This window comes from Dendrobates tinctorius, unplaced genomic scaffold (genome assembly GCF_039654945.1).
Source record: "Dendrobates tinctorius isolate UK_male_01 unplaced genomic scaffold, ASM3965494v1 ptg000044l, whole genome shotgun sequence".
In the NCBI taxonomy this organism is placed as follows: Eukaryota; Metazoa; Chordata; class Amphibia; order Anura; family Dendrobatidae; genus Dendrobates; species Dendrobates tinctorius.
The window spans coordinates 22857388-22883560 of NW_027361712.1; the positions used below are offsets into that span (position 1 = coordinate 22857388).

At 43.1% G+C, this 26173-nt stretch overlaps 1 protein-coding gene across 6 annotated transcripts in view; it reads right to left on the reverse strand.

Annotated features, from left to right (window-relative positions):
- The window catches only part of ACIN1 (apoptotic chromatin condensation inducer 1), a 160492-nt gene that overhangs the window by 95368 nt on the left and 38951 nt on the right, over positions 1-26173 (reverse strand). For all 6 annotated transcript variants that reach the window (XR_012232189.1, XR_012232190.1, XR_012232188.1 and 3 more), the window contains exons 2-3: positions 23303-23368; positions 22059-22167 (exon numbers count right to left, since the gene is read on the reverse strand). Coding sequence is in view for 3 of the 6 variants with exons in the window: in XM_073575454.1 (XP_073431555.1) it covers positions 22059-22167; positions 23303-23368 (175 nt within the window). In the remaining 3 variants the exon portion in view is untranslated. The remainder of the gene's footprint in view (positions 1-22058; positions 22168-23302; positions 23369-26173) is intronic.

The window sequence follows — 26173 nt, forward strand, 5'->3', positions numbered from 1 at the left end:
TTCAAATTTGGAAAATTGCTAAGTTATATGAATTAAATTTTACCACTAACATGAAGTACAATATGTCAAGAGAAAACAATGTCATAATCACCAGGATCCATGGAAACGTTTCAGAGTTATTACCTCATAAAGGGACAGTGGTCAGAATTGTAAAAATTGGCCCGGTCACGAACATGCAAACCACCCTTGAGGGTAAAGGGGTTAAAAAGCTATAGTTATTTTTCTCATTCAGATATTCAAATAATTTTTTCATCCTTATATTTGTGATACCTGGGACCAAAATAAAGAGGAAATATTTGCTTGTTTCTCGTTTTTTCATGACCACAAAGTACCAATAAAATAATTAAAAGGGAATTTGGCAATAGGATCAACCCTCTTTAAAGGGAATCTGTCACCCCTTTTCTTGAATGAGCTGCCCGCACAGCCATCGGGGGCTTATCTACAGCATTCTGTAATGCAGTGGTCCCCAACCTCTCTCACCTAGAGAGCCAACTTCAGCGCTCAGAGAGCGAGTCACATCCAGCTCCCTCCCCCTCACAGTAGTGACAACCAGAGCCCCCATTTCGGGTAAGATGATAAGCAAAGCTTTTCCACAGAAATCCCTCAGAAGCAGTATAACAAGATCCAGTGGTCCCCACAATACCCCCATTCAGTATTCTCCCATCCAGCACTCCCAACACACTGTCACATCCAGCTTCAGGCACCTTCTCTGATGGGTAGTATCATCCTGTCTCCAGCATACCATACTTAAAAAAAACAAAAAAAACCCAAAAAACAACATCGAAACCTCTAAGACCAGTATATGTGCATCCAGATTTGCTCTTCTGTGCAGGGCTACTCACAAAATTCACCATTTTGAGATGTGCTCTTCATACCTGTTGGCTAGACCTGGAGCTAATGCACCAAGCTGGCAGACAGCCGCGTGCCACAATTCATGGGACGAGTCACATGTGGCTCCCGAGCTACAGGTTGGGGACCCCTGCTGTAATGCTATAGATAAGCCCCCGATGTAACCTGAAAGATAATAAAAAAATAAGAGATTATACTCACAGGGGGGGATCGGTTCGGCGCCTCCCATCTTCTAACGGTGACTTCCTCTACTTTGCTGCCTGTCGTGGCTCCGGTGCACTGCTTTGCCCTCAACAGGATAGAGCAGTGTGTCTGCGCAGGAGCCATGACAGGAAGGAAAGACGAGGACTGCATCGTAATAAGATGGGAGGCGTCGGACCGGACCGCGACACCCATCGGACCGGACCCCCCCCCCGGTGAGTATAATCTAAGGACCCGCGTCACACATAGCAACTCACCAGCGATCCCGACAACGATATCAACGTGTCAGGATCGCTAGTGAGCCGCTACATGATCGCTGGTGAGCTGTCAAACAGACAGCTTCACCAGCGATCAGCACCAGCGACGCCGCACGCGGCGTCACTGTGTACTTTAGTTACCAGCGCGCTGATGCAGGGAGCTGGTAACTAAGGTACACATCGGGTTTCTAAGGGACTTGCGTCCCTTAGAAACCCGATGTGTACCTTAGTTACCAGCTGATCTCTGGTCTCCCGCCTGTCACACGCAGCGATGCGTGCTGGCCAGCGGGAGACCAGAGATCAAAGAAATGTCCAGGGCTTTCCAACAGCGATCAGCGATACCGGCGGTTGGGCCGGTTGCTCATAGATGTCACACACAGCGATCTCGCTGGTGAGATTGCTGTTGCATCACAAAACTTGTGACTCAGCAGCGATCTCGCTAGCGAGATCGCTATGTGTGTCGGGGCCCTAACTCTTTTTTCTTATCTTTCAGGTTACATCAGGGGCTTTACAGAATGCTGTAGATAAGCCCCTGATGTCTGTGCCAGAAGCTCATATTAAAAAAAAAGGGGTGACCGATTCCCTTTAAGGCTAAGTGCACACATACCGTAACTCTCGCGGAAATTACCGCGAGAATTCCGGAATTCCAGTCCGCGGGAAAATCGCATTTTAAATTCCCGCGATTTTCCCGCGGAAAAGCAAGCATTTTGCAAGCGTAATTAGCTTGCAAAATGCTAGCGTTCTCCAAGCGATCGCTTGGAGAACTGATTGACAGGTTGGTCACACTCGTCAAACATTGTGTTTGACAAGTGTGACCAACTTTTTACTACTGATACTGCCTATGCAGCATCAGTAGTAAAAGATAGAATGTAAAAAAAAAAAAAAAAAATAGTGTTCATTCTCACCCTCCGGCGTCCCGCGCATCCATTCCCAGTAATCCTTTGCAAAAATGCCCGCGATGACGTCAGTTCTCGCGGGATCGCGACGTCTCGCGGTTATTCGCGATCACGTCGCGCGAATGACCGCGAGACTTCGCGATCCCGCGAGAACGGACGCCATCGCGGGCATTTTCGCAAAGGACTACTGGGAACAAGAGCGTGAAGAGAAGCAGGAAGACTGCGCGGGACGTCGGAGGGTGAGAATAACAATATTTTTTATTTTTAAATTCTATTTTTTGCAGGGATATGGTACCCAAAGCCCGGAGGACAGTCTCCTCTTCTCCGGACCGTGGGTACCATGCGCAAATGTTCTGCTTACTTTCCGCATGGTGTGCACAGCCACATGCGGAAAGTAAGCGGAACAATGCATTCCTATGGGTGCGGGATCGCCGCGATTCCGCAAATTAATGAGCATGCTGTGGTTTTTACCGCAAAGCGATTCCGCCGCGGTAAAAACCGCAGCATTAGTACAGCATTGCGGAATCCCATAGGAATGCATGGGATGCTTATTTTTCGCGGCAAAATCGAGCGGTTAAAACCGCCGCGGAAACGCGAAAAAAAGCCACGTGTAAACTCAGCCTTAGCCGTCCATATGGACATGTACGTCACAGAAAGTTGAATGAAATGATACCTGTGATCTAATGTCTTACACATTTTTCCTCATTATGCAAATGAACAATTAAGATCTATGGGTTGACACAGATCCCCGAGAATTTGCATCCACAGGTTATTTTAAATGTAAGGGTGTGCTACCAATGTGAGACACGTAGATTAGAAGAGCAGTCACGTTTCACATCTGTGTTCAGTCTACATATCTTAAAGGGAATCTGTCACCTCATTTTGGCGCGGTATTTAAATGACTTGGGTCAGGTCTGATGGGTGATGTTTCGGGTCCTTTCCTCCACCCCACCTTGGCTGCTGTCCGCAATATTTCAGGGAATTTCCGTACTTGGCCTCCATATTACGCACGTGCGCATTGCAATCTAGACTCACGTACGCGCAGTATGCGTTGCCCAACTGCGGGCAAAGACGAAAAGCATTAGTGTGCTTGCGCCGGTGAACTTTTCCGAAACACAGCAAAATACTTCCGGGACATAGTACACCGGCGCATGCGTACTAATGCTTTTCGGCTTTGCCTGTAGTTGGGCAAAGCATACTGCGCATGCGCGAGTCCAGATTGCAAATGCGCACGTGCGTAATATGGAGGCCAAGTACGGAAATTCCCTGAATTATTGCAGGCAGCGGCAAAAGAGGGGTGGAGAAAAGGACCAGAAACACCGCCCATCGGACCAGACCCAAGTCATTTAAATACCGCGACAAAATGAGGTGACAGATCCCCTTTAACAGCTCATTTGCATATTAAGAAAAATGTAGATTTCTCTGGAATAAGACATCGGATAGCAGAAATCAAGGTATCATTTTAATCAACTTTCTATGCCCTGCGTGCCCATTTAGACCGCTTACCAGGGATGATCTTACTGACAGATTCTTTCACCCCTTCCCAACTTTGGACATATCCATACGTCCAAGTCAGTAGATAGTTACCAATCATGGACGTATTAAATCAGTCATATATTTAATGTGGCACTGCGACCGCAGTCGCAGAGATCGCATTAAGATTCCTGCAGAATCTTGCAGCAGGGCACCTGGAGTCATCGTCCTGGGAGGTGGCGCCACCCCACCACAACTACGATCGCTGTCGTTAGCTGTTTAATTCTTAAAGGGAATCTGTCACCCCTTTTTTGAGATATCATATAATGATATCATTCAATTGTGTGTCACATAAGGATTCTCTTAGTACTTTTGCTTCCCCCTGACCCCGCACCTTTCATGCATAAATACCTTTTTTATATCGGTTCAGATGTATGTAAACTGCTGCTGTCCGGTCTGCTGGGCGGGGCTTATTCACCTGCTCCCCCCCCCATCCCTGTCTGGCTCTACACAAGAAGAAATGCGTAGAGCAAGACAGGGAGGGAAGGAGCAGTTGAATAAGCCCCGCCCATCGGACCGGACCGTGTCAGTTTAGATACATCTGAACCGATATAAAAAAGGTATTTATGCATGAAAGGTGCGGGGTCAGGGGGAAGCAAAAGTACTAAGAGAATCCTTATGTGACACACAATTGAATGATATCATTATATGATATCTCAAAAAAGGGGTGACAGATTCCCTTTAACTACCAAACCAATCACAGTGTTTCAGGAAATCAGATTGCCTGAAACACTGATGTCCAGCCTACGATCGATACTGTAAGAGGCTGGAGCCTGGCAAAGCCAGCGTCACCTGGGCCAGATCTGATTGATGGGATAGGACAATGACATCGATGGCACCAGAGTGCATAGATGCAATCTGAACTTTTACAGAGATATCTGTCATGCTGTGTCAGACTGTGTCATCAATTCTGGTGTTCCTGCTGCTACTGAAGAATACAGATGACATGCCGCTGAGTGCTCGATTTTTGGCAGTTATATTCTTTTTCGTGCGTCCTGCAGCCACAGATCACCAATCCACACTCGTGCTTGCCGTTTTCCAGGACTTTTTTTTGTCCTTGTTTATTTTTTCTCTACTCCATCTACAGCAGTTGAACTGCTGATCAGACGATACCACTGATTAGCACCCGTGCTCGCTTTTGGTAAGAACTTTTTTTAATCCTTTTTAGTACTACATCTGTGCATGCGCACTACAGCCGTAGTTAAATGTTTTTTTTGTGGGAATAAAAAAAAAAGTCAAAAGAAATTAGTTGATCAGACTAGATTAGAGGGAATCTGTCACCCCTTTTTTGACTATCAGCTGCCGGCATTGACATCAGGGGCTTATAGATAAGCCCCCGATGTAACCTGAAAGAAGAAAAACACGGTAGATTATACTCACTGAAGGGGGCGGTCCGGTCCGATGGGTGTCACGGTCCAGTCCGACGCCGTGCTCTTCTTCCCTTCCTGCCAGACCTCTCCCGACGTCTGCGCACTGCAGGACTCTGCTTTGCCCTCAACCGGGCAGAGCAGTGCGCCTGCGCCGGAGCCACTACAGGAAGGGAAGAAGAGGACTGCATCATATGAAGATGGGAGGCGTCGGACCGGATCGCGACACCCATCGGACCGGACGCCGGGGTGAGTATAATTTAACTCTTTTCTTATCTTTCAGGTTACATCAGGGGCTTATCTACAGCATTACAGAATGCTGTAGATAAGACCTTGATGTCAATGCCAGCAGCTGATAGTCAAAAAAAAGGGTGACAGATTCCCTTTAAGGACAGTAAAAATGTACTGTAGTCGGTGTCTACTACAGTGTTTTTTAATTAATTTAGTTATGGTGGGTGCCAATGCAGAAAAAAAGAATCACATTCATGAGTGGGTCCTACAGCTGTCAAGCACTGACGTAGATCGCTGTGTGCGTGTGTGTGTGTAAAAGAATTTAAAAAATAATTTAGATTAGTTGATAGGACTAGATTAGGGACTCTAAAAATATACTGTAGTAATCAGCGACTACTACAGTATTTTTTTACTAAACAGTCAGTGTCAGTTGCAGGCGCTCAGCAATTTTTTTTAAATTTTTTTTTTACACTGATGTTAATTTAGCAAGTTTGTTTTCTATTTTAACAATTTTTTATATTCATTTTTTTTTCTCTTCTAACTAAAAAAAAAAAAAAAGTTTACACCACACATTTAATTTGACACCACTGGCCTCACAGAAACATACATTTTTCATTCTTTTTCTCTGAGGATTTTGTAAACCTTATGGTGGCTCAAACAAATTTGGACACCCAGCAATTTTTGGACCAAAACCACCCTTCATCATTTTCTAACTGGACTCCTGTAGACCAGGGCTGTGGAGTCGGTAAGCCAAACCTGCGACTCCTGACTCCTCAATTTCCCTTACACAGACTCCGACTGACTCCACGACTCAGATATACACTCACTGGCCACTTTATTAGGTACACCATGCTAGTAAGGGGTTGGACCCCCTTTTGCCTTCAGAACTGCCTCAATTCTTCGTGGCAGAGATTCAACAAGGTGCTGGAAGCATTCCTCAGAGATTTTGGACCATATTGACATGATGGCATCACACAGTTGGCGCAGATTTGTCGGCTGCACATCCCTGATGCGAATCTCCCGTTCCACCACATCCCAAGGATGCTCTATTGGATTGAGATCTGGTGACTGAGGAGGCCATTTGAGTACAGTAAACTCATTGTCATGTTCAAGAAACCAATCTGAGATGATTCGAGCTTTATGACATGGCGCATTATCCTGCTGAAAGTAGCCATCAGATGTTGGGTACATTGTGGTCATAAAGGGATGGACATGGTCAGCAACAATACTCAGGTAGGCTGTGGCGTTGCAACGATGCTCAATTGGTACCAAGGGGCCCAAAGAGTGCCCAGAAAAAATTCCCCACACCATGACACCACCACCACCAGCCTGAACCGTTGATACAAGGCAGGATGGATCCATGCTTTCATGTTGTTTACGCCAAATTCTGACCCTACCATCCGAATGTCGCAGCAGAAATCGAGACTCATCAGACCAGGCAACGTTTTTCCAATCTTCTACTGTCCAATTTCGATGAGCTTGTGCAAATTGTAGCCTCAGTTTCCTGTTCTTAGCTGAGAGGAGTGGTACCCAGTGTGGTCTTCTGCTGCTGTAGCCCATCTGCCTCAAAGTTCGACGCACTGTGCGTTCAGAGATGCTCTTCTGCCTACCTTGGTTGTAACGGGTGGCAATTTGAGTCACTGTTGCCTATCAGCTCGAACCAGTCTGCCCATTCTCCTCTGACCTCTGGCATCAACATGGCATTTCCGGCCACAGAACTGCCGCTCACTGGATTTTTTTTCTTTTCCGGACCATTCTCTGTAAACCCTAGAGATGGTTGTGCGTGAAAATCCCAGTAGATCAGCAGTTTCTGAAATTCTCAGACCAGCCCTTCTGGCACCAACAATCATGCCACGTTCAAAGGCACTCAAATCACCTTTCTTCCCCATACTGATGCTCGGTTTGAACTGCAGGAGATTGTCTTGACCATGTCTACATGCCTAAATGCACTGAGTTGCCGCCATGTGATTGGCTGATTAGAAATTAAGTCTTAACACACAGTTGGACAGGTGTACCTAATAAAGTGGCCAGTGAGTGTATATTGCTTATATTTAAGTGAAAAATTAATTGTAGTACAATGTGAACATCAGACATTTAATCATTTTTATGATACAATAATCAAGATATTTAGGTAGAAGATAATATATATTTATTGGAATACAACTTTAGAACACAAAAAACTAATAAATTGTAAATATGTAATGCACTATGTAATATCGGTCACATATACTGTATACATATATATTATATATCTAATAGATAAAGCTCAAGTGTATGTATGTATGTATGTATGTATGTATGTATGTATGTACGGGACTGGCATCCGCACCGTCGCAGATACAGCCACAAAATTTGTCACAGTCACACGTCTGGACCCCGAGAGCGTCATAGGCTATGTTGTGAGGCGAAATTTTAACCCCGCGCGTTCTAATTCACCAAACAATTTTGCCCCTATCTATATAATGGGGAAAAAGTGTGTGTGTGCGTCAAGCCCCGCCCCGCATTATGATGTCATAATGGTTGCCATGGCGACGCTGATGTCATCATAGGTTGCAAGCCCCGCCGCTCATTATAATGTCATAATGGTTGACTATGGGATGGAGGATGTGTGATGGGTATATGGGCACTGGACTATGGGATGGAGGATATGTATGATGGCTATATGGGCATGGGACTATGGGATGGTGGATATGTATGATGGCTATATGGGCATGGGACTATGGGATGGAGCATGTGTGATAGATATATGGGCACGGGTCTATGGGATGGAGGATAGGTATGTTGGGTATATGGGCACGGGTCTATGGGATGGAGGATAATTATAATTTGCTATAACTAACCACAGTTAGTTACTATGCCCGGGCAGCGCCGGGCTCTTCAGCTAGTAAATATAATATAATATAATATATATATATATATATATATATATATATATATATATATATATATATATATATATATATATATATATATATATACACAAAAAAGAAAAAGCAGCACCAAAATAGCAGTGTGGCGACGTTTTGGATATGGCAATCCTTTCTCAAGCACACAGTCTTATAGGATGTACATACAATGAACATTAATCAATCAATTTCACATAAAAGCATACATTATTCATATACATGATTCATGGATTCATAAAGTGCTAAGTGCTGCACCATGCATGAAATTTTCCATATACACACATGGTTTTCAAGTATCTATATAACAAGTATAAAGTGAAATACAGTGCCATAAAGTGCTAATTGCATTTTGAATTAAAAAATTCTCACAGGTGTGTAATCTTATTTCAGGAACATGTGCACTCACAATTTAAAGCTCCTCCATGGCCGCTGCTACTTGTCAGCAAGCCCAATGCTTCACTGCACATGTCTGTGTCAAAAAGACTACATATCCCACAATCCTTTGCGTGCCCGCACATGTGCAGTAGCACAATAAGGCTAGCAGTGCCATTTTACTCATGGTATACTGTATACAGGAAGTGGTCATATGATTCATTTCTGGGATATCCAGTGGTGGAAATGCTCAGCCCAATAATCCAAACCGCTTATCCCAATATCCATATTAACAAATGTTATAATAAAAACCTTAGTAAACAAGATAATACTTTGCTTAGTTGTGCCCTTAGTATATTTCTTTCTAAATTAAGATTATTTTATATTACCTTCATGGTTCCAGTTTAATAGCCACTAAAATGCTTCTATGGGGGGACCAAATCATAAGAGCTACTCGTATGGAAGGAAAGGAACTACGTCCAATATGGTGTCACTAAGCGAGCCGAACCCCGCTATATATAGCAAGATGCCCCCCGCTGTACGTGCAGAAACGAGGCTACCAAGGGTATGAGCCCCCGGGCCCCATGCACACGACACCCCCATACCACTCCACTTTCGCTCTCCAATCACAGTATACCCCAAATCTGAGCATAACGGCCTAAAACCAACATAAGATTTTTATTATTATTTTTTTGGAATTTTTTTTTAGAAAACGTTTTCTTCCAGATATAAATTCATACAACTATAAACACCGACTTGTGCAGTGAAAAAGAGAACATTCTCCAACACAATAACCAATGTGAATGCATCCCCTCCATAAGATCCAAATCTGTAAAAATAAAAAATAAAAACATTATTAATAAAAATATAAACAGACATAATATACGAAGAGAATAACAGGATTAGAAAGTCATTGTATGTCTCAACTTTACATGATCTTATTCGTTTTAAAGTCCACTTTCAGACCATTTGGTCTGTGTGTTCAACTTCATAATCCACTCAAGCTCCTTTCTTTTGAGTAGACGCACCCGATCACCTCCCCTCCTCATTGCTGGTACCGCATCAATTATGCGGAAGCAAAGTTGTTTTTCTGTATGTGATTTCTCTACAAAGTATTTGGAAACTGGTAGATCAATATGTTTCTTCCTGATGGTACATCGGTGCAGATTTATTCTCGTTTTAAAATCACACGTTATCTCACTGATGTACCACAGGCGACACAGACACTCTAGAAGGTAGATTACAAAGTCTGAATCACACGTCAAGAAACGATATATGTGTAAAAAATAGGAACAGCACAAAATACCTTAGAGCACTGCACGCTTCTCCAGACACCTCAATGTCCTTAGATAACAGCAAAAAAAATGAAGCGAGTAAAGAGAATTGAAAGTGAGGATGACTCTAAAAAAACTCTATGGAAAAAATCTTGAATAAATTTACGGATAGGGGTTATCCTAAAAGCCTTTTAAATAAACAGAAAAATAAGGTTGATAACATGGATAGAGATGTTATCTTGCATGGGGTAAAAAAAGCCTCTTGATCGTATCCCATTAGTAACTACGTTTTGTGAGGAAAGCACCCAGATTGCGTCTGTGATCAAAAAACATTGGTGCATGCTGGGTAAATGTCTACCTCAAGTAAAGGAATTTTTGAATCCCCCATTATTTTCATACTAGCTGAAGAGCCCGGCGCTGCCCGGGCATAGTAACTAACTGTGGATAGTTATAACAAATTATAATTATCCTCCATCCCATAGTCCCGTGCCCATATACCCATCATACATATCCACGATCCCATAGGCCCGTGCCCATATACCCATCATACATATCCTCCATTCCATAGTCCCATGCCCATATACCCATCATACATATCCTCCATCCCATAGTCCCGTGCCCATTTACCCATCACACATCCTCCATCCCATAGTCCCGTGCCCATATACCCATCACACATATCCTCCATCCCATAGTCAAGTGCCCATATACCCATCATACATATTCGCCATCCCATAGTCCCATGCCCATATACCCATCACACATCCTCCATCCCATAGTCAAGTGCCCATATACCCATCATACATATCCGCCATCCCATAGTCCCGTGCCCATATACCCGTCATACACATCCTTCATCTCATAGTCCCGTGCCCATATACCCATCATGCATATCCGCCATCCCATAGTCCCGTGCCCATATACCCGTCATACACATCCTTCATCTCATAGTCCCGTGCCCATATACCCATCATGCATATCCGCCATCCCATAGTCAATTTTTTTTTTGCGTCCGCCGATATGCCTGGACGGACCATGCAACGTTTTTTTTGCTGCAGTATCCGCATTTTATAGTGCGCATGCCCGGAGGAATGAAGTCAGCCGGAAATTTAACCCTGAAATAATTTCTGGCGGACAGAAAAAATTCTCTCTCTCTCTCCCCCCTTCCCGGGTTGCGGTTCCTTTAAAATTCTTCATCCATCGGATCAGTCAAAAAGACGGTCCGGTGGCATCCGTTCACATCAGTTACTAACGGATCCACTTTCCGCCATTTTGGCGGATTTTAACTGACACAAAAAAACTGAAGTGTGAAACATGCCTTATGTAGATAGGGGCAAAATTGTTTGGTGAATTGGAAAGCGCAGGGTTAAAATTTCGCCCTCACAACATAGCCTAGGACGCTCCCGGGGTCCAGACGTGTGACTGTGCCAAATTTTGTGGCTGTAGCTGCGACAGTGCGGATGCCAATCCCGGACATATATACACACACACACACACACACACACACACACTTTGAGCTTTATATACAAGATAAACACAGCAGGACAATTGCATCCACTTTGGTCAAAGCTGATATAGGCCCTTTTAAAAAAATCAAGTCAAATGTCATTGACGGGAAGTGACAGAAAGGGATGTTTTCCCTGTCTGTCCTGCGTGAACTGTTGTCTTATGTTAAAAGGGTCTAATTTCCAACATCCAGTTACTAATGAACAATTTAAAATAAAACATTTCTTGACGTGTGATTCAGACTTTGTAATCTACCTTCTAGAGTGTCTGTGTCGCCTGTGGTACATCGGTGAGATAACATGTGATTTTAAAATGAGAATAAATCTGCACCGATGTACCATCAGGAAGAAACGTATGGATCTACCAGTTTCCAAACACTTTGTAGAGAAATCACATACAGAAAAACAACTTTGCTTCCGCATAATTGATGCGGTACCAGCAATGAGGAGGGGAGGTGATCGGGTGCGTCTACTCAAAAGAAAGGAACTTGAGTGGATTATGAAGTTGTGAACTTTAAAACGAATAAGATCATGTAAAGTTGAGACATACAATGACTTCTTTCTAATCCTGTTATTCTCTTCGTATTTTATGTCTGTTTATATTTTTATTAATAATTTTATTTATTTACTTTTTTTTTTTGTTTACAGATTTGGATCTTATGGAGGGGATGCATTCACATTGGTTATTGTGTTGGAGAATGTTCTCTTTTTCACTGCACAAGTCGGTGTTTATAGTTGTATGAATTTATATCTGGAAGAAAACGTTTTCTAAAAAAATATTCCAAAAAAATAATAAAATTCTTATTTGGATAAATTTCATGTTGGTTTTAGGCCGTTATGCTCAGATTGGGGGTATACTGTGATTGGAGAGCGAAAGTGGAGTGGTATGGGGGTGTCGTGTGCATGGGGCCCGGGGGCTCATACCCTTTGTAGCCTCGTTTCTGCACGTACAGCGGGGGGCATCTTGATATATATAGCGGGGTTCGGCTCGCTTAGTGACACCATATTGGACGTAGTTCCTTTCCTTCTATTTGAGTAGCTCTTATGATTTGGTCCCCCCATAGAAGCATTTTAGTGGCTATTAACCTGGAGCCATGAAGGTAATATAAAATAATCTTAATTTAGAACGAAATATACTAAGGGCACAACTAAGCAAAGTATTATCTTGTTTACTGAGGTGTTTATTATAACATTTGTTAATATGGATATTGGGATAAGCGATTTGGATTATTGGGCTGAGCATTTCCACCGCTGGATATCCCAGAAATGAATCATATGACCACTTCCTGTATATACCATGAGTAAAATGGCACCGCTAGCCTGAGGGTATGTGCACAAGCTGCGGATTCTGCTGCGGATTTTGTAAAATCCGCAGGTAAATCTGCAGGTCAAAAGACCTGCGGGTTTTACCTGCGGATTAGCCTGTGGTTTTGCCCTGCGGTTTTTCATCTCTACAATGGAGGAGATGTCAAACCGCAGCGGAATCCGCAGAAAGAACTGACATGTCAATTCTTTCTGCGGTTTAGAAACTGCAGCAAATCTGTGCTGAAAAATCCGCATCGTGTTAATTTAATAGCAATTTAAAAAAAAAAAATGTACAAAATCAAATTTATTTTTTTTTTTACTGTTCAGTTATTGAAGTGACTTTGAAAATGATCCGGTAAGTCAGAAAGCCAAGATACAGTTTGAAAAAAATGCACCCTTTGAAGTATTCAAAAATGTATTCATGAAGTTTGTTAATCCTGCAGGAATTGGAATTAATGCAAAACGGAGTGAAAATCTGAAAAATTACTGTATATTCTTTCAACCAAAATGTAGCTTTATCCTCAAGTTTTTCATTTTCACAATGGATATTGAGCAAAAATGCACCAACAACTTTGATAACCAATTTATACTGAATACAACGCTACCCCATATGTGGTCAGAAACTACCGCTTGGGTACAGGACATCAGGGCTATGGAATCTTGAGTTGTGGAGTCGGAATAAAATGGCCCGACTCCTAAAACACATAATAAATTGGGTACAGTAGTACAATGCAGGATGTGCTGTAAATGTTTTCATAAAAATTTGGGAAAGTTCTGAACATGATCCATTTTGGAACCTACACTTTTTCCAATTTCGAAATCTATTTGCAACTTTGAACCCACAAGTACGTCACAAACGTTTATAATATTGGGAAAATTAAAAACTAAACTTTTTTTTCTACTAAAACATTGCTTTAGCCCCAATTTTTTGTATTTTACACAACAGGTAATAAGTGAAAACAGAACACACAATTTGTAAAGAATTTATCCTGATAGTAGCAATACCCCAAAACTAATGTTTGAGCACACGCAAAGGTTTGGAAGGGAAAAATTAAAACTACATTTGGCTTCTGGAGGATAGGTTTGGTTAAACGTTTGTGGATGCCGCTTACAGATCCCCTCAGGTGCCAATACTGTGGAAATCCCCCAAAAGAGACCCCTTTTCAAAAACTACTCCCCTCGGCATTTCAGTTGGTGTGTAATGAGTTTTTTTTATCACAGATGTTTCACAGATGCCAATGAAAGTGAAAAATGACATTTGTTACAATAAGTAGGCTTAGCGTAAAAAGGTGTCATTTTTACCATGGCTAATGAGAAAAAAAAATCCTGTACTGCCATTTGTAGGCACCAAATCCGCTAAAGTGCCAAAACAGCAGAAGTCCTCAAAAAGCTACCTCATTTTGCAAATTAAACTTCATCTACAGTTATATTGTCCATTGTAACCCCACTGGGACTTCCCAGAAATTAATTTCCACTGGAAGTTGCAAAGTGAAAATGGCAAATATGCCACTTTGGTGCCCAATGGCTAGTGTATCTTGAGATATGCATCCCATAAATTGTTAAATCACGTTCAGGACTTGATTACGGATCTCAATAGGGATCATGCGGATCTGACACCACCCACAGAAAAGCTGAAAATTGCTCCATCAGTGGTCCCAACTAAAAGCATGGTTGAAATACTGTAGCGTTGAGCACTGTGTGGTGGCAAAGTACTGCTGTACATTCAATGAAATGGAAGAAGTTGCGGCTACTAGCAATGTTTGGAGCTGCGGTGTTCAGCCCATATAGCACTTGGGTCAAGTCACTGGCAGAGCAGTTTTCAGCTAGCTGATTGGCGAGTGTGCCAGGCCTTGAATTCTCTCTGATCTCATTTTGATGAACTAACCAAGAGATAGGTTATGAAATCATTACATCCTGAAGAATCCCTGTAAGTGGTTTGTTCCCTCTGCAGCAATGATTGGCCACACTTGTTGATGGCAACTGTGGTTTGAGCATGATGAGGGCTCAGAAGGAAATGGCTTTCAATGTGGCATTTATCAATGTGCCCTTGGCTGCATCTAGATCAGGGTTCCCCAACTCCAGTCCTCAAGGCCCACCAACAGATCATGTTTTCAGGATTCCCTTTGTATTGCACAGGTGAAGCAATTATCACCTGAGCAATACTAAGGAAATCCTGAAAACATGATCTGTTGGTGGGCCTTGAGGACTGGAGTTGGGGAACCCTGATCTAGATGGTTCCGGCGCCAACAGCATTTCCAGCCGAGCAATCACGCAGCCCCGCTCATTAAGGTAATGAATATGCATGCCTCTCCACTCCCATAGGCATGCAGTCAATATTCATTATCTTAAGGATAGCTCTGCAGAAAGTGCTGCTGGTGCCGGAATCAACGAGATGCAGCGAGGGCACGCAGGAAGGCGAGTAGGATGTTTGTTTTTTTTAAATTGGAAACATGCATACAAGCATAGGGGATAAGGAGCCAAGCATACAAGTACAGGGATAGGGGAGCCATGCATATAAGGATAGGGGATATGGAGCCATGCATACAAGGATAGAGGATAAGGAGCTATGCATACAAGGATAGGGGATAAGGAGCCAAGGATACAAGGACTTATATGGGGGGGGGGCATGCATACAAGGATAGGGGATAAGGAGCCAAGCATACAAGGACAGCGACGGGGGAGCCATGCAAACCAGGACAGCGATGGGGGGACCATACATACCAGGACAGCGATGGGGGAGCCATGCATACCAGGACAGCTGTTGTGAACACATTTGACATGGCTTCTGAGTTTGGGCTCTCTCTGGTGGTTACTGCTGGTAATGGAGCTGGTTTAGCTGACAGAAGTCAATCACCTGAGCAGGATGATTGGAGGTCAGGTGTTACAGACTGGGGAGATTTAAGTGAACAACCTTCCCTCAGCTCTTGCCAGTGATTTGGTTTGCTTCCTGAGCATATTTTGAAGTCTGCTTGTCTCCTGCTCCGTCCTGCACCTTTCAGATAAGTTATTTGTCTTCTTGAATCTTTTTTTTGCATTGGATCCAGTTTTGCTTGTCTCCGATTTTTGCTTAGCTGGTGTGAGTTCAGCCTGGTTCCCTGATGGGACCTGTGCTGGACTCTGTTCCATATGCCACAGCGTATGTTAGTCTTTTTAGTAACCAGATCACACCAGAGTTCTGATTTAGTGGGGGAGAGGTCATGTGGCCTCAGTATTTTTGCATATCAGACGTGTTGGATTTTTCTTAGGGTTTTTTGCATGATTGCAGACAGTATCCTTTACTGTCCTATCTAGACAGTTTGGGCCCCCATCATTTGCTTACGCTATTCTCTGCCTGTGCTTTATCTTGTCTCACTGGCAATATATGTTCGGGGGCTATCTATTCCTTTGGGGTTCTACTCCGGGGCAGTTTAGCTTTCCCATTTCTCTTTAGGCTTAGTTAATTCTGTGGCTGTGCCGAGGCATCTAGGGCATCGTAGGTACGTCCCACGGCGAATTCTAGTTGTGTTGCCAGTTTAGGGGTCTGCAATCCGCTAGCTACCAACCTCTCTGGTTATCTGGTTGCCTAGTCTATTTCCCATTGTCCTCCTCGGTTACCTAATCATAACAGACAGTGAAGGGGGAACCATGCATACCAGGACAGCAATGGGGGAGCCATGCATACCAGGACAGCAATGGGGGAGCCATGCATACCAGGACAGCAATGGGGGAGCCATGCATACCAGGACAGGGATGAGGGGACAATGCATACCCGGCTTATATGAGAGTCAATAAGCGTACCCAGTTTTTTGTGACAAAATTAGGTGCCTCGGCTTATACTTGAATATATGGTACCTTTTTGATGATATTGTAATTTAGGGAGAAGCACTTGTATCTCAGTATGTGCAAAAAAGCTCACCTCTCTAATACTGACCAAACATGCTGGGGTAAATAACTTATTCAATACACCACGTAGAGCAGTCTTGGTTTCTCCTGTGGGACACAAATTGTACAGCAGAGTCTCAAGCGTTTTTTTTGGGAAGTATACACAAGTGTACCCCATGCGATCTATACAGCAGATCTACTCCACTGCTTGACCTCAATAACTGTAAGGCTGTGTGCACACGCTGCGGATTCCGCTGCGTTTCCGCAGCGGTTTTGGCCGCTGCGGACCCGCAGCAGCTTTAGCTGCGGTGTACAGTACCATTCTAATGAATGGGAAATAAAAAACGCTGTGCCGACGCTGCGGAAAAATCTGCGCGGATTTGCTGCGGTTTTGAATCCGCAGAAAGAATTGCATGTCAATTCTTTCTGCGGAAACCGCTGCGGGTTCCTATCTCCACCATTGTGGAGATAGTGAATCTGCAGGCAAAACCGCAGATAATCCGCAGGTCTTTGGACCTGCGGATTATCTGCGGTTTTTGCAAAATCTGTGCGGATTAATCCGCAGCGGAATCCGCAGCGTGTGCACGTACCCTTAAAGGAGCAAAGATGAATTTCCTTTTTGGAGGAGATGTGCATTGAAAGAGCATCTGTGTTCATAACTTATTGCTGAGAGCAGTTCTTTTAAAAACTTAGCATTATTCACAAGGAGTCTACTGCGATGCAGACTGACAGACACAAACTTGGAAAAGCAATTACAAGTAGCAACATAATTAATAAAACCAAACATCACAGCTGTACCAAACATTCAGTTCCGACCATGACATTAGGGGGCGAGTTAATTAAATGTTTGACCAAACATAGCAGGGTAATTTTTCAGTTGATTTATATGGTCCGCAAATGTTATAAATATCCAAATGACTCATGTCAGAAAAAAGGTTCCCCATCCCTGCCCTACATGAATACATTGAGGGATGTAATTTCAAAAATAGAGTCACTACTTTGTAGTTTTTTTCCCCCCAAAAAAATGCTTCTAAAAAGGTGCAATTTTTAAGTAGCTCTTACAGCGAATGTAAAGTTTGTCACTGAGTAACACGTCTATGAAATAAAAAAAATAAAAAAAAAAAATAAGACTTTTCCCCCATACTAGCCCACTGTACTCCTCATACTACTAGTATAATATAATAAAACTAGTATAATCTAATACTAGTGATGAGCGTGTTATCCGCGTATCTTGGGCATGCTTGAATAATATGCTCAAGTCCCACCGGCTGCGTGTCTCACGGCCGTTAGACAGCTTGAACATGTGGGGATTCCCTAACAGGCAGTCCCCCATGTGTTGAAGCTGTCTAACGGCCGCGAATCATGCAGCCGCAGGGACTCTAGCATATTATCTGAACACGCCCAAGATACGCAGATAAAACTACTTTGTAAACTTCCTGACCACCCTTCCCCCCAAAAAAATAAAACACACTTCTGACAAAATAAAAGGACATGTGGAAAATGTTATTTATTAATAGAGATAGTCATACTACACAAAAAAAGTTTAGAGTACATAAATTCAAATTTTTGAAAATTTACAATTTTTTTTAATTTAAAAATTTCTGATATTTTCAAACAAATCAATCTACATTTCCTACTAATATAGTACAATATGTCACAAAAAACAAACACAGAATCACTGAAATAGGTTGAAGCTTTACAGAGTTAGGCCACGTTCACACGTTCAGTATCTTACATCAGTATAAGCCAAAACCAGGAGTGGAACAATCAAAGGAAAAGTATAATAGAAACACGTCACCACTTCTGTATTTATCACCCACTACATACTGAACATCTGAATGTGGCCTTAGAGCTATTACCACAAAGTGAAAGAAGGGGCCTGGTCATGAAGGCCACAATTGCCTCAGTCTACTTAGTTTTTCTGATGAGATTTTCATCAGCATGATCAGTATGTCAGTTTTTACCATTATCAGTCTTTTTTGTTTGCAAAAAAAATAAGAAAAAAAAAGGGAGGTTTCATAAAGGGGTTGTCCATACTAGGACAACCACTTCTCAAACAAAACGTTCATCCCCAATAAAATAATCAGATCATGAATAAGACCTACAGGTCGAAACGCGTTGATCATTAGCGGCATTGAGCCAGTGTGTGTATTGTGCTGGACATTATATAAATGGAATTTTAACCATTGTTTGCATTAAAAGTTAAATTTTATCTTTTGATTATTCGTTGGACGTTGGTCTTTATTACTGGATCCTGCTGTGGTTGCTTCACCCTTGTCCGTGCGGAGTACTATGAATCAAGCTGGACATCTAGATGGACTAAAAGTGGTGAGCTGACTTCTCGTATTTTTTAAATAAAATAAACTAACCTATACATCCCTCCAATGCCTGTCAAAATAAACATGAAGAGAAAGTCCGAGATCAGCTGCAGCCCTGGCTTCCTCTTCATGTTCAGTTTGTACGAAGGTGGGGACAGTGATGCCAGCGCTGACTGGGCGCCGGCATCAAGTGTCACAACAACCACATCACAGCCCCGGGACCTTGAGTGCCGACACCACTGGAACAGAGACGGCACAGGAGGAGAGTATAGGTTTATTTTATTGTTGAAAAATATTTAGTTAAATAAGGGGTTGTCCTAAGTAGTGGACAATTCCTTTAAGCTAATTCTATCAAACAAACAATCTGTGAAAAACAGACAGCATATGGATGGCATTCAAGTGCTGTATGACTTTTTTCCCCCCAGAAATTTAGACTTGCATTGTCAAGATGAGCCATAACTCAGATCAAAATCAGAAATGTCTAGTTTTTTTTGTGCAGACCATTTGGTCCACAAAAAAGCAGATCACAGACATGGCACAAAACTAAAGTCAATTCAAATGGCAACTTTCTGGCTTTAAGAAACACTAAAAGAAATCAAGAACAAAAAATGTGGTAGTCAGTAAAGGTTACTTTTTTAAACCAAGCATAGGGAAAAAATTATGGAATCACTCATTTCTGAGGAAAAAGTATGGAAGCATGAAAAACCCACAAAAACACTCCAACACATCACTAGTATTTTGTTGCACCACCTCTGGCTTTTATAACAGCTTGTAGTCTCTGAGGCATGGTGGACTTAATGAGTGTCAAACAGTACTCTTAGGCTAGTTTCACACTAGCGTTTTTTTTGCGCTGCGTTTTTGAACAGTGCAAACGCATTTTTTTCTACAAAATTTAACAACTGAATGAACATCCTCCAAGGCCGGTGATTCTATAATTTTGCCAGGGGTTGTATATATTCTTTTACAGCGTCGCTCACATTGGTCTCCACTGCGCCAGTGTTTAGTGGAGCTGCGGAGGTCACTTTTCAATAAAAGTCTATGATAGCCTCGTTCTGGCTCTCATAGACTTTCATTTCATTGATAGCTTGTGACATAGCTTCTGACTTTCGGCTAGTCAGAAGTTGCGCTCAAAAGATATTGTCGCGGGACTGGAGCGATGCCGAAAAATAGTGAAGGCGCCAGAGGGTGAGTATATGACTGGGGGCGGAAGCAAGGAAAGGTCATTAAAGGAAAGGAGAGAAGAAAGAAGCAGCTGGAGCGGCGATATAATAAAACAGTGGGCAGACGCAGATTGGCAATTTGTCCAAATATAATCTATAAACAAAACCCCTAAGGCTAGTTTCACACTAGCGTTTATTCAATGCAGCGCACGGCGCCGCTAAGCCCCGCCCCCTGCCGGCTCCCTGCCCGCCCCATCCGGTCATCGCCGCCTACTATCGCACATGGACGCTTGCGATCGGCGCACCCTATCTTTAGCATTTGACCTTTTAGCATTTGATCTTTTAGCATTTAGACCTTTGCCTTAAGGTTTGGCAGTCAGAACGGTCAGTGTCCCAGTACTTCCAAAACTGATGGTGCTCGCACCATAGCAGGTCAACATTTTCCTGGCGAGGTTCCCCAAATCTCACCAGGAAGAACACAATAAAGGTGCAGAGTATACTCCAAGAGGGGAATCCGAAAAGACAATTTGCCATTGGGAAACCTCACCTGAGAAAACTGACCTTTGCATTAAGGATTGCTTCAAAGCGTACCACACATCCATAAATTGATACGTACAATTTGGTTTTCCCCTGTTAGCACAACACACTTTTATAATCTGATGTACTCCGCACAACATTAACCAGGCTTTATTTCTTTTGCTCATTTATATAGCGCCATTAATTCTACAGCGCTTTACAGACATTATAATAAATTAATACACCAGTAAAACCAAAGGAATTATAATCATTTCAATAACTATGCCTCTAGATAATTCCTTGAAGGGTGTAGTTTCCAAAAATTGGGACACGTTTGGAGTTTTCCACTGTTTAGGCTCCCACTGCCCATTCCATCAGAATCTGCGCTCCAAAGCGTCACCACTTCCTCTTGGAGTTCGAACTTGTGTCCAAAAGTAGTTTTCCCTCACATATAGGGTATTTGCATACTCAGAAGAAATTGCAGAACAAATTTTGGGGTCCATTTTCTCTCACTACCTTTGTGAAAATGAAAAATTTGGGGGCTATAGCAACATTTTTGTGGGAAAAATTAAGTTCTCACACTTTCATGGTTCAATGCTGTAAAATTCTGTGAAACTCCTGTGGGCTCAAGATGCGCACGCCACCTCTACATGAGTTCCTTAAGGGGTGCAATTTCAAAAATAAAGTCACCTGTGAGTTTTGTCACGGTTTAGGCACATCAGGGAATCTCTAAACGTGACATGGTGTCCGCAGACCATTCCATCAAAATTTGCGCTCCAGATAGTCACTCCTTTTTGTAGCTCGGCAATGTGCACAAAGAGTTTCTCCACCACATAAGGGGTATCTGCATACTCTGGTGAAAATGGGCCCCAAAATTTGTTGTGCAATTTCTTCTGAGTACGCCGATTTCCCATATGTGGTGGAAAACTACTGTTTGGGTGCACAACAGGGCTCTGAAGGGAAGGAGCACCATTTCTTTTTTAAAGAAAATTTGGCTGGAATCCATAGCAGATGCCATGTCGTGTTTGCAGAGCCCCTGGTGTGTCTAAATAGTGGAAACCCCTCACAAGTGAAATAATTTTTAAAACTAGAACCCCCTAGACCAATTTATCTAGGTGTGTAGCGAGTACCTTGAACCCCCAGGTGCTTCACAAGAATTTTAGGACAATGAGCTGTGAAAACAGACCAAAAAAAAATAAAAAATCCCACAAAAATGTTGTTTTAGTCCCAATTCTTTTATTTTGACAAGGGTAACAGGATAAAATGGACTCCAACATCTGTTGTGCAATTTATCCTATTACCTTTGTGAAAATAAAAAATTTGGGGCCAAAATATTTTTGTTGGAAAAATGCGATTTTTTATTTTCACGGATCACCGTCATAAAATCCTGTGAAACATCTGGTGGGTGCTTTAATTCTGAAGAAAATATGGACTATTGTTACCAGGTGACCGTACAATACTTTCATTCAGATTACTGGTGGAAAAAAAACCAACAATTACAGTCTACCTTCTGCTTGCGCCTCTCGTGCTTCTTTCTGTAGACGCTGCCGGAGCAGCTCCTGCTGTTTTTCCAGGTACTGCTTTATGAAACTGTTTTGTCCCATTTCTTCCCCCATCTGCAGAAAATAAATATTTAGACATATTGACCAATGGTGCAGAGGGAGTAATTGTGTGCTCTGTTGGACATAATTTTCAGGCGTCTACGACACCCAGACGCAATCTACATCTTTGTCCGCCTCCAGTAGGCGTTCGTGACAAAAAACGCTGCCCGGTATCCTTGTTGAATGTGCAACTACAGGGAGAAAATGAAATTATTTCCTCCCAAAAGCAGCTGGTTTTCAGTCATGGGGGTGTGCACGGAGTAGCTTAAGCTACTGCTCAGTGCACTGTGAGTGGCGGCACTTGGATCAAGCTGCAGAGCATCTGTGCAGAGCTGGCTTACAGCGGTGAGAGGTGACCAACTGCTATGCATGCCCCCATTACTGAAAGCCGGTGGCTCCTGGGCAGGTAAAAACATTTCTTAAGATATCCAGGCAACATTGTAATGCTATTTACCTGCAGATTAACCCTGTATCAGTTGAAAAATAGAATTTTCTGAGATGAAAATGCTCACAGACTTTTCATCTTATCCTTGACAACCTCATTAAAAAGAACCTAGCCTAATTTGGGCCACAAAAAAAAAAGTATCATCCATCCACAAGATAGCCCTGACATTCCTGTAGGAGCCAGAGTCCCTGAGCCAGTCTCCTTGCTTACTTGTTTCACACAGACGAGTAGGAGACCACTATAGCAGTCACTAGAAGAGAAAGTATAGAGGCTGGCAGGGGACCTAGGAACTGCTACAACAGGAACTTTGAGATTCCATCGGGGAGTATACTTTGTTTTCAGACCATGCTGGCCCGCTTTTAATTGTAGGAAAAGGGGTGGACAAGCCATTTAAGATGTACCAGCCCTTAGGTTAATTGATCTCTCTGCATATATGATGTCCATAAAGTATTTCTCTGGATATGATAAAGGGAAAATTGCTGATTAAATCCCTCTTGTAGAAACCAGGATTGATAGAGGATCTGGCAGAGGTAGACAATTTATGCAATACATGGTCAGCCATTCATCCGAACGCCCCTGATATAATGCTATATTTCTTTGTCTTTGGGAAGATAAAACAAAAAAAAAAAAAAAAAAAAAGGCCTTTTAGAGTCAAAGAGGCACACCGACCCCGCGTGGAAATGAACAATGAAGCTATACAGATACCTGTGAGTTGGGCTGAAAACCAGTGTGAGGCGTAGAGTGTTTCTGCAGGTTTTCCAGCATTAAAGCCTAAAAAAAAAATAAACAAAACATGTTACAAAATGGCAGGCACTGACAATATACATGGATGTAAACATTTCCTCACACTTCCGGTCTAGCAGCCCATCTTAGGAAAAAACTCATGTCTCAAATCATAATTTCCTGAGTTTATCATGGATTAGCTGTTTAGTCTAGAAAAAGACATTTATGGTACATATTGCGCAGCTCTTAGGCTATGTCCACATGGTCAGTAATCGGCAGCACTTTGGACGTGCACATGTCCGCTGCATCCACAGTGCTGCCGGCTTTTGAACGCAGGCGATTCCGCATGTGGTCACTGAACCGTGCGGAATCACCGCGTCCAATGCGTTGTATGGGTGAGATTTATATTGCGGAGACTGGCATCTCCACAAGATAGACATGCAGTCTGGAGAGGTGCGTCACATGTCCGTCTCCGCAAGGAAGCTGTGGGTGTCAGAGCACACATAGTGGAGATGGGATTCTATGGCCCAGTTAGGGCTTCATCTGGATCTTATTTTTAGGGAGTCAAGCGGAAACTCTCAGTGCACTGCAGAAACAAAGAGTGAACAGGGCTTGTGAGTCGGTGTCCAAATTGGTGGAGTCGGTACAAAATGGACAGACTCCTAAAATATAGAATAAATTGGGTTCAGTAGTTCAGTGATACAAAAGGTTTTCATAATAATTTGGTAAAGTTATGAAATATCCTATAAATGTCTGTTCTGTTCCTGATCTAAGGAACTCTGCTTTTAGTTGAGATGAATCTGTGCTGCACTTTATGTACATGCTCAGTAGGGGGCAGTGTAGTAGGGAGCGAAGGAAATTGAGGAGTCGGTGATTTGGCTTACCGACTGCACAGCCCTGGTTTTGCAGGCCGGCTGTTATAGTAAAAGAGTTGGTTAAATCCCTACTCAACTCAGCCACTCCATGTATTTGTGGAAATGGCAGCCAATTAGTACGCTAGACGGCTTTTAGAAGGATGAGATATGTAATCCTGAGGAAATAGTAAGACTAATGCACTAAACTAGTAAGTGAGTACAAGAAGCTGACCCTATAATGACCATGGGGCCTCTCAGATGTGACAGCGATACATTTTTATGGTTACAACATATTTATTTGCTGACAATACTAAAAACTCTGAAGGCTAATCAACACATAGGAGGAAAATGTAATGTTACAGAGGGATTTGCATAAACTGCAGGTTTGGGATGAGAAATAGCAAATGTAGTCATGCACTTGGGCAGAAGAAATAAAATGTGTAATTATGTACTAAATGGAAAAACACTAGGTGAAACTAACTGAAAAACACTTGGGCGTATAGGTGGACAGCAAATTCAACTTTTAGTGACCAGTGCCAGGCAGCTGCTACCAAGGCTAATAAAAATAGGTATTAGACCTACCGGTAATGATGTTTCTAGGAGTCCAGCCTGACAGCACCATGGAGGACGTCCTCCTCCTCCTTACAGGGACAGGAAAGCACACGAGAGGTTAAAAGGTCCCGTCCCACCCCATTTCCCTCAGTGACTTAACAAGTACCACAGGGTGGATAATGCAAGTAACACTTTAATGATACAATCATATTACAGCATATGACATAACATAAACAGGGAGGGAACTACCCGTCGTGCTGTCAGGATGGACTCCTGGAAACATCATTACCGGTAGGTCTAATACCTATTTTCCAGGACGTCAACCTGACAGCACCATGGAGAGTACCAAAGCACCTCCTCAGGGTGGGATTACCGCCTGGAGAACCTTTCTCCCAAATGCGGTCTGTTGACCAGAGAGCACATCAAGCTTGTAGTGCTTGCAGAATGTATTAAATCTGGCCCAGATTTGATCAACCGAGGCGCCCGCCTGTTCGGCCCACGAGGCCGATACTGCCCTTGTAGAGTGGGCCTTTAAAGTATCTGGTGGGTTGGCGCCTTCGGCTTGGTAGGCATCTGAGATTACTGAAGTAATCCATCTTGCTATGGATGCCTTAGAGGCTTTTTTCCCCTTATTTTTACCCCAAAAAATGACAAACAGGTTTGAGTCAATACGCCAACTGTTGGTGGCCTCTAAATAGTCTATAACCGCGCGCCTCACATCCAGTGAGTGAAGACGCTGTTCCTTTTCATTACGGGGATTGTCACAGAAGGATGGTAACACTATCTCCTGATTTCTATTTTGGCCAGAGGCTACTTTTGGAATAAATGCCGGATCTAATCTCAAGATTATACGATCTTCTCTGATCTGGAAATATGGGTCTCTGGTGGACAGGGCCTGTATTTCCCCTATTCTCTTGGCCGTGGTAATGGCTACAAGGAAGGCCGTTCTGCGAGTGAGAGTTGAGATAGTCATCTCTTCCCTGGGGACGTAGGGATCTCTACATTGGCCTGGTACTCAGATTCCTATGTCACAAGGCGGGGTGAGCTGCCTAATTGTGGGGCGAAGACGTTGCGCGGCCCTTATGAATCTTACTACCCAAGGATGAGAAGCTAAAGGGTAATCAAAGAAGGAGCTCAAGCACGAAATCTGGACCTTTAAAGTGCTGGGCTTAAGGCCTTTATTAAACCCTGACTGTAGAAAGTTTAGGATACTAGGGAGGTCAGGGGTACCCGCCACAAGATCGGACCTGCCACCGTCCAGACAGAATCTCTTCCATATTTTCCGGTAGATTGCGGACCGTCACTCAGGATGTCCCTTTCAGGATCCAAGCCGAGAGGTGGAGCCTTGCTGGATTCGGATGGCGGATCGGGCCCTGGTGGATGACGTCTTTCTTCAGAGGTAGCACGACTGGGTTTTCCACTGCCATGGCTCCTAGTAGGGGAAACC